This window comes from Panthera uncia, chromosome A2 (assembly GCF_023721935.1).
Source record: "Panthera uncia isolate 11264 chromosome A2, Puncia_PCG_1.0, whole genome shotgun sequence".
In the NCBI taxonomy this organism is placed as follows: domain Eukaryota; kingdom Metazoa; phylum Chordata; class Mammalia; order Carnivora; family Felidae; genus Panthera; species Panthera uncia.
In genome coordinates this window covers 5,455,418-5,471,062 of record NC_064816.1, presented here as the reverse complement: position 1 = coordinate 5,471,062, position 15,645 = coordinate 5,455,418, and the positions used below count along the sequence as shown (strand labels likewise).

The 15,645-nt window shown below is 60.3% G+C and overlaps 2 protein-coding genes across 4 annotated transcripts in view; both read left to right on the top strand.

The window, feature by feature from the left end:
* The first annotated feature begins 6,949 nt into the window (after positions 1 to 6,949).
* Positions 6,950 to 10,668, top strand: LRRC8E (leucine rich repeat containing 8 VRAC subunit E). The gene is made up of 2 exons (XM_049639815.1): positions 6,950 to 7,552; positions 8,311 to 10,668. Exons 1-2 carry the CDS (start codon positions 7,415 to 7,417, stop codon positions 10,552 to 10,554), a joined length of 2,382 nt encoding a protein of 793 aa, XP_049495772.1. The 5' UTR covers positions 6,950 to 7,414; the 3' UTR covers positions 10,555 to 10,668.
* A 2,150-nt stretch (positions 10,669 to 12,818) lies between these two features.
* MAP2K7 (mitogen-activated protein kinase kinase 7) overlaps positions 12,819 to 15,645 on the top strand; it is a 9,303-nt gene continuing 6,476 nt past the window's right edge. The window contains exons 1-2 of one of the 3 annotated variants that reach the window (XM_049639812.1): positions 12,819 to 13,043; positions 14,733 to 14,780. In XM_049639812.1, the coding sequence (XP_049495769.1) occupies positions 12,920 to 13,043; positions 14,733 to 14,780 (172 nt within the window). In that variant the 5' untranslated portion in view covers positions 12,819 to 12,919. The remainder of the gene's footprint in view (positions 13,044 to 14,732; positions 14,781 to 15,645) is intronic. The other 2 variants (XM_049639810.1, XM_049639811.1) reach the window with 2 other exon arrangements.

Genomic DNA, 15,645 nt, shown 5'->3' with positions numbered 1-15,645 from the left:
CGTGCCTCGTGCCCAGTCAACCAATCCCGCCGCTCAGTGTCCCTGGTCCCAGTCCTCGCCTTCTCGACAGCGGAGGCCGGCCCCCCAGGGTCCCCGCGGGCCTCCGCCCCTCTCATATCCAAGGCTTTTCCCAGACCCCAGGAAGTCCCTACATTGGTTGCGGGAGGCGGACCACGGAGAGAATGCAGCCGTGGGAATTTAGGGGTAGGCTCGGATTTGGGAGAACACAAGAAGAGAGGAAGGCTGGGGAGGGCGGGGAGAGAGAACTGTGAGAGGCTCCGAGCCCTCGGCAGGGCAGGGCACCCCCCTCCCCACATGCTCCTATGTCAAGTCAGCAAAAGCAATTAGCAGAGCCGAGCTTTGGGCGGGGGGGGGGGGGGGGGGGCAAAGGGGGGGGGGGGTGTCAAAACTGGTGCCTGAAGGAGCAGAGACGACCCTGTCGGAGGCTGCCCAGCACAGCCGGTGGGAGTGGGAGGTGCCTTTCCCAGCCCGCGCAGGGGTCTCCGTGGAAGGACCTCCACAGGGGACTGGGGCAAGGGGGAGGTAGGAGTGGGAAGACAGAGCCGGCCGCCCTCCTTCATCTCTGCTTATTGCTAGGACACCTACCCCCCCCCCCCCACACACACACAGTGCTTTCTACCTCTGATACCTCCTCTGTCCAAACTGAGCCACCCCCTCCCCCATCCCAAAGAGCCAGCGCCCTCTGCCCCAACCCTTTGCCCATCACATGCCTGCATGCCCACACAGGAGCAGTTCACTACTGTCTGGACCTGGGGGGGCTTCGTGCACAGGACGGGGCGTGGGGGGCTTTGGCACCTGGCTGAACCTGGACAAGGAAGATAGACTCAACTAGGGTGTGGCCGGAAGCAGGGGTTTGGCTTTCTCCCCTCAGGAGTTGCGCCTGAGTTCAGTTGAGGTTCGGGGAATGGAAGAGAGAGGGGGGCAAGGTCAAAACCCTTTGGAATTTGTCCTTTCAATGACCCCTCCCTCCAGTCTGGGAGAGGTGCCCCCTCACCATTCCTCAGGGCGCTGCCCTCCAGAGTAGATCATTCTGGCCTCACCTCCTCCCCAAGTCTTCCGAGCATCACCTGTGTGAGCCCCTTCTGGCATGACAGCAGCCTGGTTTCCCCCCCCCCCCCGCCCACCCGCCCATTCACCAGCAGTGCCCTTCCCAGCAAGTCACATCCACTGGCCACCCCCAGATGCCTGCCCCTCACCTTTTATAGCGCAAGGCCCCTCCGAGGCTACACTGAACCCACTCTGCATTTCACTGGGATCTGGGCTCCTCCTTCTTTTAAGAACGCTCTTCAAATGTCCATCAACAGGGACGGATTACGCAAACCAGAGAGTACCCTACAGTAGAATATTCCTCGGCCAGAAAAAGCAACAAACTACTGGGGCGCCTGGGTGGCACATTTGGTTAAGCCTCGACTCTTGGTTTCGGCTCAGGTCATGATTTCACAGTTCATGGGTTCAAGCCCTGCGTCTGGCTCTGTGCTGACAGCACAGAGTCTGCTTGGGTTTCTCTCTCTCTCTCCCTCTCTCTCTCTGTCTCAAAATAAATGAATAAACTTTATTTAAAAAATTAAAAATAAATAAAAAGCAACAAAGTACCAAGCCACTCAAAACAGGGACAAATCTCAAAAATATCCTGCAGAACAAAAGAAGCCACACACACACACACACACACACACACAACGCGCTGCATGATTCCATTTATATAACATTCTGGAAAATCCAGGCTAATCTGTAGTGTCAGAAAGCAAATCAGTGATATCTGGGGCCAGTGGGAGAGGGAGGTGTGAACCACCCATGACACTCACTCTCAGGTTCCCGACCCTCAGAGATTGTGTGAGACAATAAATGCTAGTTGCGTTAAGCTCCTAGGCTTGGGGGTGATTTGTTTGGCAGCGATCGATAACTACCTCCCATTCACAAAACCTTAAAAGCTGAGTGTTAAATAACAAGTGTCGGTGAGGATGTGAAGAAATGGGAGCCCTCGTGCACGGTTGGTGGGAACATGGTGCAGGTGCAGCCGCTGTGGAAGACCGGGCGGCGGTTCCTCGAAAAAATGAAACGGACTTCCCATATGATCCAGCAATCCCACCCCAAAGAATGGGAAGCAGGAACCTGAAGAGATATTTGCACCCCTGGGTTCAGAGCACCACTATCCACGACGGCCAAGGGGTAGAGGATCCATCGACAGATGAATGGATAAACAAAATGTGGTCCAGCCACACAACGGAATATTTTTCAGCGTTAAAAAGGAAAGATATTCTGACACCCGCTACAACACGGATGGACCTCGGCAACGCGTGCTCGGTGGCAGAAGCCAGTCACGGAAGGACGAACACGGTAGAATTCCCCTTACGCGGGCTCTCTAGGAGAGGCACGTTGGTAGAGACAGACAGCAGGTGGCGGGAGGCAGGGGGCCGGGGCCGGGGTTTAATGGGGACAGAATCTAGGCATTGGAAAATGAAAAGCGTTCTGGAGTCGGACTGTGGAAATGGTTTCAGAACAACGTCAGTGCACTCAATGCCGCTGAACTGCACACTTCACCGCGGTGACAGTGGTAAGTTCTACGTCATGGTATTTTACCACAATGCTTTTTAAAGGCTGGGTGTGATCGATGGGGGGGGGGGGGGGACTCACGCGCCACCAATGGGGGTGTGAAGCAGACGGTCCTTCGGGAGAATAACTGGAAGGCGTGGTGCATACGTGTGTCCCGTGACCTGGCTGTTCTCCTGGGGCGTCTACACCTGTGGCAGGTGCCACAGAGTCCCCTCCGCCCCCCCTTCTCCAGAGCAACCCGCAGCCTGACAGGAGCTGACGGGTCAGCCCTTCTCAACCCCCTCGCCCCTTGGGTTGGACAATTTGGCGGTGTGTCCTCCACCGTCTCCCAGCAGAACAGAGCCCCAGCTGCCTGTGAACCTGCTCCGTTTACCCTCACGGATGCCTGCTGGCCTCCTTCCTTTCCCAGGGTCACTTCCCAGCTACCCACCCCCCCCCCCCAGGGCGCCCTGGGATCACCTTCCGGGTGGACCATTTGCCTCCAATTCCCTGTGTCAGGGTCTGCACCTAAGGCGACACCTCAGTCGTCCACCCACCTGTCATTTACTGAATGCCCCCCCAACCCGTGTGCCAGGTACCATCCCAAGGGTTGGGGACACAGCAGTCATGGGGCTGCCGTCACAGTGACCTCGGCGATTTGTACAAGTGTGCAAAGCCATGTGTATCAGGATGGTCACCCCGGCGTAAAGCTGTAGACCAGGGCATGGGCACTCTCAGAGAGAAGAGGGCCTCCTGTCTGTCTGTCTGTCTGTCTGTCTTTGAGCTGCCTGTGGTAGAACCCACAGACACCTGAAAGAGGCCGGGTCTCCAAGGGTCGCGCCCACTACAGGGCTTCGCAGAGGAACCCAAGCTTAGAGGGGGTCTCAATCTTCGAGGTTTCAAGCCTCGGGTCTCAGACTGTCTCCAGTCTAGTGGAAGTCGTGAGCCTCCCCGTGGGGGAGGGATCTCATTCCCCCACTTTGTCAAGGTCCCCTCTCCCTTCAGTTTTGCAGACAGAACGGGTCAAAGTTCACCGGATGCCTCCAGGCTGAAAGGGTGCTTTGCCAGTGTAAGACCCAGCTCAGGCCTTCTCAGCCAGGGAGGGATGAGTGGGGGTGGGGAGGCAGCCATCCTCTCTAGAAGCTGCCCTCCCAGACCGGACTCCAGCCCCAGATCCCAGAGCCTTCCAGCCCTTGTGCCGCCCCCAAGACCTGGGAGCAGCTTACCCATCCTCCGAAGTCCGGAGAAGGTCTCAAGGCTGGGCAGGGCCAGACAGGTAAGCACCCCACTCTGCTCATCCTCCCTTGGCTGGGTGGTCAGAGCAGGAAGGGGAAGCCCCCTCCCTTCCCCTGGACTCTGTTCCTCTGGATTTGGCAGCCAGGTGGCTGCCCCTTGGGGTGGGGGTGGGGGCAAGGATGAGGAGGCCCTTCACCTGTTCCTGACAGGGTCTCTACAGCTTAGATCCTGGAAGGGGGCCCACAGGCCGGCTTTGGGAGCCGCGCAGCGCCTCCGGGGGGGGCCCCCCTAGTTTCCCTGACTGCAGCCCGGCCCAAAGTTCTAAGACCTCTGCCCTCCAGCCCGCCCCTCACCCTCCACGAGATCGTGGAGAACTGGATTCGGATTGCCCTCCTCCCGCAATCCCTTGGCGTCTGGAGTAGGGGGCGACCTGGGAGGACCCAAAGGGAGGCGGAGCCGAGACGTCCCCGGGGCGGGCGGGCGGGGCGGCTCCCGGGCTCCTGTCCCGCCCGCCCGCCCTGACTCACCCAGGCTGGCCCGGGAACTCTGCGGGAGTCCCGGCTGCTCCGCTCCCAGGGACCCAGGAGTTGGGCCCAGCGTCCCAGCCAGAGTGGTGAGTAGGAGGCTCCCCGTCCCTGGGGACCCGGTGGCGGGGTGGGGGTCTGGCCCACGTGAGGACCGCCCCAGGTGCCGCCGGCACTGCCGCCTGAGCCCGCGGCCCGCCCGCCAGGGACACAAGGAGCTGGGGAGGGGGTGGAGGCGGCGAGAGCCTCGGCCTTGGCCAGACCTAGGGCGCCTGTCAGGGAGCAGGCCAGCCTGGCCAAGGACAGATCAGCAGGCTGGGGGAGACCCCCATGGGGTCTTGGCCATGTTCCCCTGGACGCCCCAGAACCCTACCACCGGGGGTCCCTACCAAGTTGCCCTCTCTGGGACTATTAAACCTCAAGACTCCCTGACTCCCAAGTCCTGGCTGGGCAGCTTGGAAAAGTACTAGGTGGAGAGTCCCCAGGCCTGGGGCCTGACCCAAGATCTGCTACTAGGGGACCCCTACCCCACCCCCGACCTTAGTTTCTCTCTTGTGTAGAAGTCAAAGGTTGGACCTGTGTGCTTCAAAGCCCGTTTCAGGGCTGACAGTTACCCCTGTGTCCTCCTTGCCCTTAAGCACGGGTTGTGGGCGAGGAGGGGCACTGGACCCCGAGCACCCACCACTGCCCCCAGGAGGCAAGCTGGGAGCCTGGGGAGGGTCTGAGAGGGGAGACGCAGGGGTGAGGCATGCATAGTAGAGCTGAGGCTAGGCGGGGGGCACGACCCCGTCCCAGGCCGACCAGAACCCCCAGGGCCTGCCCTGCAGAGCAGCCCTCCGCCCATCTTTTCTCTGCTAGAACATTCTCTGCTAGAACATTCTCCTCCGGGCTCCTTTTGGCAAAGATGCTGCATCCCAGCGAGAGGTTCTCACCCAAGATGAAGCAGACAGGGCGCTAGGGGACAGATGAGACTTGGGAGTCACGCCTCACATACCGCTTGTAGCTGTGAAAGCTTCAGCTGGTTCCTTCCCTCCCCTTGAGTCTGGAAAATGAGGGTTGTGGTGCCCTCCCTCCCCCAGAGTGGGGATTCAAGGAGGCACCGGAAGCATCTGGTGGCCATAAGTTGCGTATGGCCGTGCTGTTGTTTTCCTCTGGGCTCCCCATCCCTGGAGCCCTCTGCCCAGGGCCCTCCCGCCAGCCCTGCTCAGACAAAGGGGGGGCCAGCCTTGTGTCTGTGGAAGCTTAATGGCAGGTTCAGACCATCGAGTTTGAGTCATGGAGACAGATAATGATAACCCCAGTGTCTGCCTCTGATGGCGTTGTGTATATACCTTGTTCCGTGGGAGCCACTGGGCCATCCACCGGGGACCCTTGGTGTCGCCGCCGTCTTGCCTTTGATTGTAGTCTTGACCTGGTGGATACTGCAGCTTCCGCCACTGCGAGATGGACCCAGGCAGGAAGTTGGTCCTCGCCTGTGTACGTGGCATTTCTGTCGCAGCCCCAACAGCGGAGCCGTGTCCCTCACAGGTACCCGGGGCAGGGAGAACGGTGGCTGGCTGGAACAGGTCCTGGGTCTCCCCTCAGCCCAGTGTATCCGGCTCCGGGTACCCACCTGCATCCGTATGCACACTCCAGAATGCCCCCAGGTGTCCCTTTTGGTGGCTACGTTGTTCATGTGGCCCCCAGGGTGCTGCTGATAAGATTCCCAGCTGACGGCACTGATACGCTGGGGCACTTCTACTCAGCTTTTCTTTTAGGACAGGGCATCAAACTGAGAGTGAGGAATGGGGCATTGTGGGAGGGAGCCCGTGCTCTGTCTGTGCACCCCCTGCCTGTCCCCGGCTCTGGGTGAGTCAGGGCCTGAGTCAGGGGGGCCCTGCCCCTGCCATCCCTATGTGAGGGCCTTTGAAGGGATTAGAAGGTGTGGTGGACTACCTCGCCCTCAGCCCGGCGGGCAGGGCTTACAGCCCGCATCCCTGTCCGTCTCTACCTCATCCCCGCCCGGGAGTCAACCCCAGGCCTCAGGGACCTGGGGACTGCAAAGGGAGGCAGGGTGCTGTGAGAGGCAGTCCAGCCTGGGAGCCCCCTCAAAAGGCAGTGGGGGCCTTGCGGCCTCCCTTTCCTTCCGCCCAGCCTCCGGGAGAGGGGGAGGGAGGCTCCCCAGCTGCCTGTTCTGGGAGGGTGATGTCCCAGCTTGTGGCCCATGCCCCCACGTGACTCGCTCCTGGCTGTCCCGTATCTGAAATAATGATACCTTGGTCTAAAGTGAAACCCAGGGACAGACAGAGCGGGCTGGCCGCCCAGGAGCCTGGCAGCCCAGCCCCAGCCCAGACAGTAGGTGTCACTCTGGCTTTGTCCCGAGTTTTCCATTTCCTGATCCTCTGCCCTCCGGCCATCCTGGCGACCCCCTACCCTCCCAGTCAGAGCCCAGGTTTCTGTCGTCTGCCTCAGTTTCTGGGCACCGATCCCTCTAGAAACCCAGGTGTCCTAGTCCTCCTTCCCCTCCACTGACCAGCCTTCAGCTTTGCCCCTCCCTGCCCCTCAGGCCCTGTAACCAGAGCCAGGCTCCAGCCGGCTTTTCCGGTTGGAGGTTGGAGGTGGTGCCCGGAGCGCCCCTGAAGGGGGTGGGGGGCCCACACCCCGGAAGTCCTCAGCCTCAGACGCTCTCTGGCCCGGTGGCAGAGACAGCAGAGGCTAGCGGTCCGGACACCAGGTGTCTGGAGTCAGAGCGGCAGAGCCAGTGGTTTGGGCTCGTCATCAAGGGTGGGAGATGGCTGGGTTCTGGGAGAAGGCCACTCGGGCAAGCAGGGGGACAGCGGCTCCGTGGACTGCCCTTCCTGACCTCTGAAAGGGCGAGCGGCGTCAGAGCGGGGGCAGGGATCCCGGGGAGCAGATGTGGTGAGACTGGTAGTAGCTTGGCTTCAGGAAGAAGGTGAGGTCTGGGGGAGAGAGGGGCACACAGCTCGTGCCTTCTGCCAGATTCGGGCAGGGCAGAGCACAAACTGGGAGCAGAGGCGTGTATCTGGCTCCTCTGGGGGTCCGCCACCAGACGCCCCTTCTCGAGGGTCTCTGCAACCCCCGCCTCCTCCTCTCCCATAGGAAAGATGATTCCGGTGGCCGAGTTCAAGCAGTTCACGGAGCAGCAGCCCGCGTTCAAGGTGCTCAAACCCTGGTGGGACGTGCTGGCGGAGTACCTCACCGTGGCTATGCTCATGATCGGGGTCTTCGGCTGCACCCTGCAGGTGAGGCGCGAGGCAGCAGCGGGGCCTGGATGGAGCGCGGCCTGTAGGGGTTGGGGCCTGGGTGCGTGGAGAGGGGCGGGGCCCGGATGAGCGGGTAGTTGGCGGGGCACGTAGGGGGCGGGGCCCGGGTGGGGCCCGTCTGTGGGGGCGGGACCTACAGGGGCGGGGCCTGTTTGAGCGGGTCGGAGAGGCGGGGCGTGTGGGGTCGCGGCCCGGATATTCCGGAGGGCTACCTGCTTCGATCCCACAGTTCCGGAGACTGAGCGTGTGAGGTCAAAGGGTTGACAGGGTTGTGTGTTTCTACGGGCTGTGAGGGAGCATGTATGTGTCCCATGCCTCTCTCCTGGCTTCTGGTGGCCTCGGGCCTTCTCTCATCTCCCTTCTGCGCACGGGTCTCTGTGCAAATGGCTCCTTTTTATACGGACACGGTCGCACTGGATTAGAGCCCACCTTAATGACCCCACCTTAACTTGATCACATCTGCTTTGCAAAGACTATCTGTCCACAGGTATTAAGGATTAGGAGGTCAGTATCTTTCGGCGGGGGGGGGGGGGGGCGGGAGGGAGAAGGAAGATGCAATTCAACCTAACTCCTTTTTTTCAGACAAAGATTGATTCTCAGAAGTTTAGTGACTCTTCCAAAGTCACAGCCCGCTGGGGACAGTCAGGGATTGGGGTCTCCCACTTTCAGCCTGCCTTTCTCCCCCCAACCGTGCAGGCCATCCCAGCTCCTTGGCCCTGTTTCCCCCTCATTCCCAGGTGACACAGGACAAGATCATCTGTCTGCCGAGTCACGAACTCCAGGAGAATTTCTCAGAGGCCCCCTGCCAGCAACTGCTGCCTCGGGGCGTCTCCGAGCAGATGGGGGGCCTCCGGGAGGTAAGCGGCCTCAAGAACAATCTGGACCTCCAGCAGTACAGCTTCATTAACCAGCTCTGCTACGAGACAGCCCTCCACTGGTACGCCAAGTACTTCCCCTACCTGGTCGTCATTCACACGCTCATCTTCATGGTCTGCACCAGCTTCTGGTTCAAGTTCCCCGGCACCAGCTCCAAGATCGAGCACTTCATCTCCATTCTGGGCAAGTGTTTCGACTCTCCGTGGACCACACGGGCCCTGTCCGAGGTCTCTGGGGAGAACCAGAAGGGCCCCACCACCGGACGGGCGACAGCGACTGTGGAGGCCTCGGCGGGGCCGGGAAAAGCCAATGAGGGTGAGAAGGAAAAGGTGCTGGTGGAGCCCGAGAAGGTGGTGACTGAGCCACCAGCCGTCACCCTACTGGACAAGAAGGAGGGTGAGCAGGCCAAAGCCCTGTTTGAGAAGGTCAAGAAGTTCCGCGTGCACGTCGAAGAGGGGGACATCTTGTACACCATGTACATCCGGCAGACGGTGCTCAAAGTCTGCAAGTTCTTTGCCATCCTGGTCTACAACCTGGTCTACGTGGAGAAGATCAGCTTCCTGGTGGCCTGCAGGGTGGAGACCTCGGAGGTCACGGGCTACGCCAGCTTCTGCTGCAACCACACAAAGGCCCACCTCTTCTCCAAGCTGGCTTTCTGCTACATCTCCTTCGTGTGCGTCTACGGGATCACCTGTCTCTACACCCTCTACTGGCTCTTCCACCGGCCCCTCAAGGAGTACTCCTTCCGTTCTGTGCGGGAGGAGACGGGCATGGGTGACATCCCCGACGTCAAGAACGACTTTGCTTTCATGCTGCACCTCATCGACCAGTATGACTCCCTCTACTCCAAGCGCTTTGCCGTCTTCCTCTCCGAGGTCAGCGAGAGCCGCCTGAAGCAGCTCAACCTGAACCACGAGTGGACGCCCGAGAAGCTGCGGCAGAAGCTGCAGCGCAACGCCCGCGGCCGGCTCGAGCTGGCCCTCTGCATGCTCCCGGGGCTGCCCAACACCGTCTTCGAGCTCAGCGAGGTGGAGGCGCTCCGGCTGGAGGCCATCTGCGACATCACCTTCCCCCCGGGCCTCTCGCAGCTCGTGCACCTGCAAGAGCTCAGCCTCCTTCACTCGCCCGCCCGGCTGCCCTTCTCCTTGCAGATCTTCCTGCGGGACCGCCTGAAGGTCATCCGGGTCAAGTGCGAGGAGCTCCGCGAGGTGCCCCTGTGGGTGTTCGGGCTGCGTGGCCTGGAGGAGCTGCACCTCGAGGGGCTCTTCCCCCCGGAGCTGGCTCGGGCGGCGACCCTCGAGAGCCTCCGGGAGCTGAAGCAGCTCAAGGTGCTGTCTCTGCGGAGCAATGCCAGCAAGGTACCGGCCAGCGTGACCGACGTGGCCGGGCATCTGCAGCGGCTTAGTCTGCACAACGACGGGGCCCGCCTGCTGGCCCTGAACAGCCTCAAGAAGCTGGCGGCGCTGCGGGAGCTGGAGCTGGTGGCCTGCGGGCTGGAGCGCATCCCCCATGCCATCTTCAGCCTGGGGGCGCTGCAGGAACTTGACCTCAAGGACAACCACTTGCGGTCCATTGAAGAGATCCTCAGCTTCCAGCACTGTCGCAAGCTGGTCACGCTCAAGCTGTGGCACAACCAGATCGCCTACGTCCCCGAGCACGTGCGCAAGCTCCGGGGCCTCGAGCAGCTCTACCTCAGCCACAACAAGCTGGAGACCCTGCCCACCCAGCTCGGCCTGTGCTCTGGCCTCCGCCTGCTGGACATCTCCCACAACGGGCTGCGCTCCCTGCCGCCCGAGCTGGGCCTCCTCCAGAGCCTGCAGCACCTGGCTGTGTCCTACAACGCCCTGGAGGCCCTGCCGGAGGAGCTCTTCTTCTGCCGCAAGCTGCGGACGTTGCTCCTGGGCTACAACCACTTGAGCCAGCTCTCGCCCCAGGTGGGGGCCCTCAGGGCCCTCAGCCGCCTGGAGCTCAAGGGCAACCGCTTGGAGGCTCTGCCAGAAGAACTTGGCAACTGTGTGGGGCTCAAGAGAGTGGGGCTCCTGGTGGAGGACACCCTTTACGAGGGCCTGCCAGCGGAGGTGCGGGAAAAAATGGAGGAGGAATGAAGCGAAAGGTGGGGCAGGTTGGGGTAGAGGCCTTCTGGATGCTTCCGCCCCAGAATCTCTACTATCGTCTTCAAGCAAGGTGGCCAAGAGGGCCCAGGCCAGGAGACGAGGAGCAGACACATCAGCCTTGGGTTGGGGGGGGGGGGGGGGGTCCAGTCAAGATCCTGGGATTGGTTTGTCCGAGAAGAGACAGGAGGCTGTGGATTTGGGGTGGACCGTCGTAGAGGGATCAACTCAGTCACAGGAGTCTCAGACCAAAAGCACACCTGTGTCTTTGGCTGGCTGTCCTGCCCTCCCCCTGGACATTCTAGCTCAATTAGTGCCGTATGTGGGGGTGAGGCACATCCCAATGGGATTTCAACCCTTTCTCCCCCAACCCGAACAGCTTACATCTGCGGTTCTCTCCCAAGGAGGGGACACAGACACAAGGGACCAGCGACCCCTGCCCCCAACTTTGATGCCAATCCCTTATTTATAAGTTGTTTGCTATGGACACGTGAACTCAGTAAAATGGTCCTCATGTTTGGCCTTGCATCAAAATCAACAGCCCCAGAACAAAACATCCCAGGCCCCACCCCTGAAAGACTGACTCAGGTCTGGCTGGAGGCCAGGAACTTGTCTGTAAATCAGCATCCCAGGTAATTCTGATGCAGGTGGTCCTAGGCCTGTATGTTGGGAAATGCTGACCTACAGAATCTGGATGTTCAGAGCCGGGGGTCTCAACCCTTTTGAAGACCTAGGACTTTTGAACATCTTATAAAAGTTGGGCACCTCCTTGCCCAGGAAAATGTACACACACATGCAAAATTCCAAAGCTACTTCAGGCGGTCAACAGATTCCCCCAGATTTCCCAGAGGGCCATTCATGGACATCCTAAGGGTGGCAGACTCCAGGGTTAAGAACACCTGCTGTGGAATTTACATGTTTCTGAGAACAGGCAGGGACTTTGTCTTTCAAATGTTCTCTGTGTGAGGGAGCATCTATCAGTGGGTGGTTAATAAATAATACTATGAGAACTAAAATTCTGATCTCTGGTATCCACTCCTGTTGTCTAAGCCTTCCATTTCATCCAGACCAATGACAGGCAAGCAGTGACACTAACGTGCCAGAATGAAGGGTATGAGTTTCGTCCTGGGAGCAAAGACAGACCTCAGCAGGAGAAATTAAGTGGCATCTTCTGCTTAGCTTTTTTTCTGGAGAACCCCTTTTCCTCTCCATTCCTTGTTATTCTCCGGACTCCAGTCTTTTATCTGTTCCACCCGTGAGCTGTCACCATAGGAGTCCCCACAAGCCTTCAATGCCCACCAGTGATCCTGTGCGGGCCCGGGAGTAGGCAGGGCGTATGGCACAGCCTGCCTGACCCTGACTTCCTGGGACTGGACACCTCGAGATGTCTGCAAAATGTGAGCCTCTTCCTGGCAACTGAGAGCAGAGACAAGCTGCTTTCCGAAAACCAGGATTGCAGATGGGGACATTTTCCTGGCACCCACCATGCCAGTTAAGCCGCGAGGATGACAGGCTGAGGGGAATTAACACCAAAGCCCATCTACTGCACTGTCCAGACGCTGGGCTCACATTCCGGGGCGGGAAGATGAGGGAACGTCTTAAAATGTCCCAGGTGGGTCTGGCCTGGAACTCTCTGGCCATGACCCTGGCCCTGTGGTCGAGGTCAGGGGTCATGCCGCTGGACTCCTAAGGCCGCTACAGTGACCTGAGCCCTACCCCGTCCGTCCCGCCGGTCCTTAGCCACCCCCGAGTTTGCTGAAATAGGGCTCCCCACGGGTGCCTAATTATGGGGAGGAGGCAGCAATTAGGCATAACAGCGATCCTAATGAAACACTGTCCCGTAAGAGAAAGGCAGTCCTGAGGGAGCGTGGGTGCCAGAGAACAGGCCGGGCGGGGAACAGCGAAAAAGAGGCTGAGGACACATAGCTAGAGCTACTCCCAGCAACAGCGGCCGCGGAAAGAGCCAAGGTTGCGCATGCGCAGCAAAGGCAAAGCGCGGGATTGCGTCTACCCCTCTGCACGCAGGCGCGCCGCTTTCCCCGCCTGCCGCGGTCTGCAGAACCGTGAATGGATTTCAACACAGTGCCTCTCGAGAAAGGGCTCCGACTCCGCGCATGCGCATCACGATGAGCGGCTTTGCACGTTGCCCGACGCGAACTCTAGGTGGCGTCATCTCTCCGGCCGGGAAGAAGCACGCATGCGCGGAGGTTAGCACGAGGGATGGGCGAGTGCGCGCCGCGGACATGCGCCGTGCAGGAAGAGACGGCGGCTCGGCGGGGTCATCCAAGCGCAGGCGCAGTGCGGTGTTTGTCTGCCGGACTGACGGGCGGCCGGGCGGTGCGCGGCGGCGGCGGGGAAGATGGCGGCGTCCTCCCTGGAGCAGAAGCTGTCCCGCCTGGAAGCAAAGCTGAAGCAGGAGAACCGCGAGGCCCGGCGGAGGATCGACCTCAACCTGGATATCAGCCCCCAGCGGCCCAGGCCCAGTAAGCACGGCGGCGTGGGGGAGGGGGCGGGCGGGCGGGGCGCGCGCCGCGGGAAGCCCCGCCCCCGCCGTCAGGCCCCGCCCTCGCTTCCGGGGCGCTCTTGCTCCTCCTTCTCTCCACCCTATACCCCCTGCTGTCGGCTCGCTGGGAGAGGGTCACGGTGACCCAGGGGGGCGTGGGGCCGGCGGGCTCCCGGGCGGCCCTCCCCCAACCTAGGGGGATCCCCCCTTACGGGGCCTATGAGCCTAGTCACCCGGCCCTAGGGCAAGGCCTCCCCATCTGATGACCCGCCCCCTCACCGTGATCCTCGGAGCCCGTGTCACCGTCACCTATTCTAGGAGCCGGGCTCCCCTTAATCCAAGCGACTGTGACCACATCCAGATCCCCCGCAAACATGTACACGTCCCTTCCGACCAGATGATTTCACTCCTGCCATCTCAGTGACTGGCAGGGGGCCCCTTCTCCCAACCTCTGCACCTGGGTCCTTGTCATATGGTTCAGTGGATGGTCCACTCGCATTCATACACGCACACCTGGCCCGGCTGACACCTGAGATTATTTGACCACATATAACCCCCTATTCCTCTGACCTCCTTTTCTGTGACTGTGTCTGGTGATCCCTTTTTACTAGGCTGGGACCTTGTCCTTCGGCCTCGCAGACCCCCTCCCGCACACACCCTACCCACATACACCAGGCCCCCTCCTACTTCATCTTGGCGACTGTCTGGCCTCTCCAAAAATACACACCCAGCCTCCAGCCTGGCAACGTCGTCACCTGGACTCAAGTGACTTCCTGCACACCCACATTCACCTGGCCTAGGGATACCTGAGGCCAGTGTGGTGCTATCCCAGCCCATGTACACCTCACGTCTGATCCCACCGTCTCTGTGACTACCTGCCTGGCATCTTATTGTTTGGAGTCAAAAGCTGCCCCTCCCCGGCACTCAACACCTGGCCAGGGATTGCCATGACCACTACCACTGTCTAGTCTCTTTGTTTTGTCCCACAGAACCCCTTCCCCAAATCTCTCAGCTGGAGGGCATGAGAACTTCACCCTCCCCCCAGACCTGATGAGGAGCACCCCGCTCTCTGGCCCTCCTTTGTGATTCTTCCGCGATCCATGTAGCTTATGCAGCTCCCTGTGGGGTCATCCTGATAGGAGGGGGACATGCCCCCACATCGGGGTATTCCAGTCTCTCCCTGCCCACCCAGCCTGACCTTCACAGCCTGAGTGCCCCCACCATCCCTGTGTGCAGTCCACTCCTCCCTTCCTCTTCTGACCTGGGGTAGTGTGGGCTCCTCCCTGGGGCAGATACCCTCCCGACACCGGAGGGTCCCTGCTGGGCTCTGCGATGCTGCCTCCCGCAGCCCCAGCTTGGATGAGACAGGGCTGGGCACGGGGCCTGGGGTGCCTTACGGGGTGGCTGTCCCAGGTGCAGAGTGAGGTACGGTGAGGCCTGTGGTGGGCAGGCCCCCGAGGAGCCCCCTCCAGGCGTCTGTGTCTGTGTCAGCTCCATCCCATCCTCCTGGTCCTCCCATCTCTGTGGTTTCTACCCGTCTCTGCACTTTGGTGCCTCGCGCCTCCCCCTCTTCCTTGTTATGATTTGATTTCTTTTCTTTTGGACAAATCAGTTGTTTCTGTTGTGATTTATCGTGGTGTTGTTTTTTTTCTTCCTTTTCCCCATCCAGTTATTGTGATCACTCTAAGCCCTGCTCCTGCCCCGTCCCAACGAGCAGGTACCAGCCTTTTTATCATTGCTGCTTGGACATCTGCACCATTGACCTAACCGCTGCCCCGGCCGCAGAATGCCCTCCCCCATCGCCCCATGCTGTGTGTGCGGTGTGTGTGTGCGTGCCCGCGCCTGTCACTCTTACTCTCTGTCCTTCCACCCGATCCGTGATCAGTGATGTTCTGCCCACTTGGCCTCTTCTGTGTTCTCTCACCTTCGCTCCTCCCTTCCTGGTGAGCTCAGGTTTAGACTCCCCTGAAGAGGAAATGGGCTCCTTCACCGGCCAGGAGTCTGCCACCCATGAGAGATCACGTGTGTGTGTGTGTGTGTGTGTGTGTGTGTGTACGCGCACGCGCGCGCTCACGTGAGGGAAAGAGGGAAAGCGGGGCCAAGGCCATCGGGCTACATCTGTTGGTCCGTTCCGACAGTACGGCGAACATTTATTGCCTGCCGCGTGCCATGTCTGTTTGAGGTGCTAGGGACGCGGCGGCAGACAGAATGGACCAACGCCCCTTCCTTCTGCGGCTGACGCTCGCTGACAGCGAGCATCCTCCTGGTCTGGGAGAAGTGGAGAAAGCGGTGATGCCTTGCAGATAAGGCAGAGTAGAGCTGGCTTGGGGTTCTGCAGCGGGGGCCCAGTTGGGGAAGCCTCTGGAGAAGCTGCGATCTGAGCACAGTCTCATGGGAGGTGGGGAGCATGTAAAGGAAGGTAGAGAAGGCAGCCAGCAGAGGCCTGAGTGCAGTTGCCGGTGGGTCTGGGAGCAGACGTGTGTGGGGTGTGTGTGTGTGTGTGTGTGTGTGTGAGAGTGAGTGTGAGAGAGAGAGACACACACACACCTACACCACCTCTGGGTGGGGTCTGGTCCTGTTGG

Coding starts and splice junctions, on each gene's coding strand:
- LRRC8E (XM_049639815.1), top strand. CDS start 7,415: ATGATTCCGGTGGCCGAGTTCAAGCAGTTCACGGAGCAGCAGCCCGCG. Junction 7,553..8,310: donor TCTTCGGCTGCACCCTGCAG/GTGAGGCGCGAG, acceptor CCTCATTCCCAG/GTGACACAGGACAAGATCAT.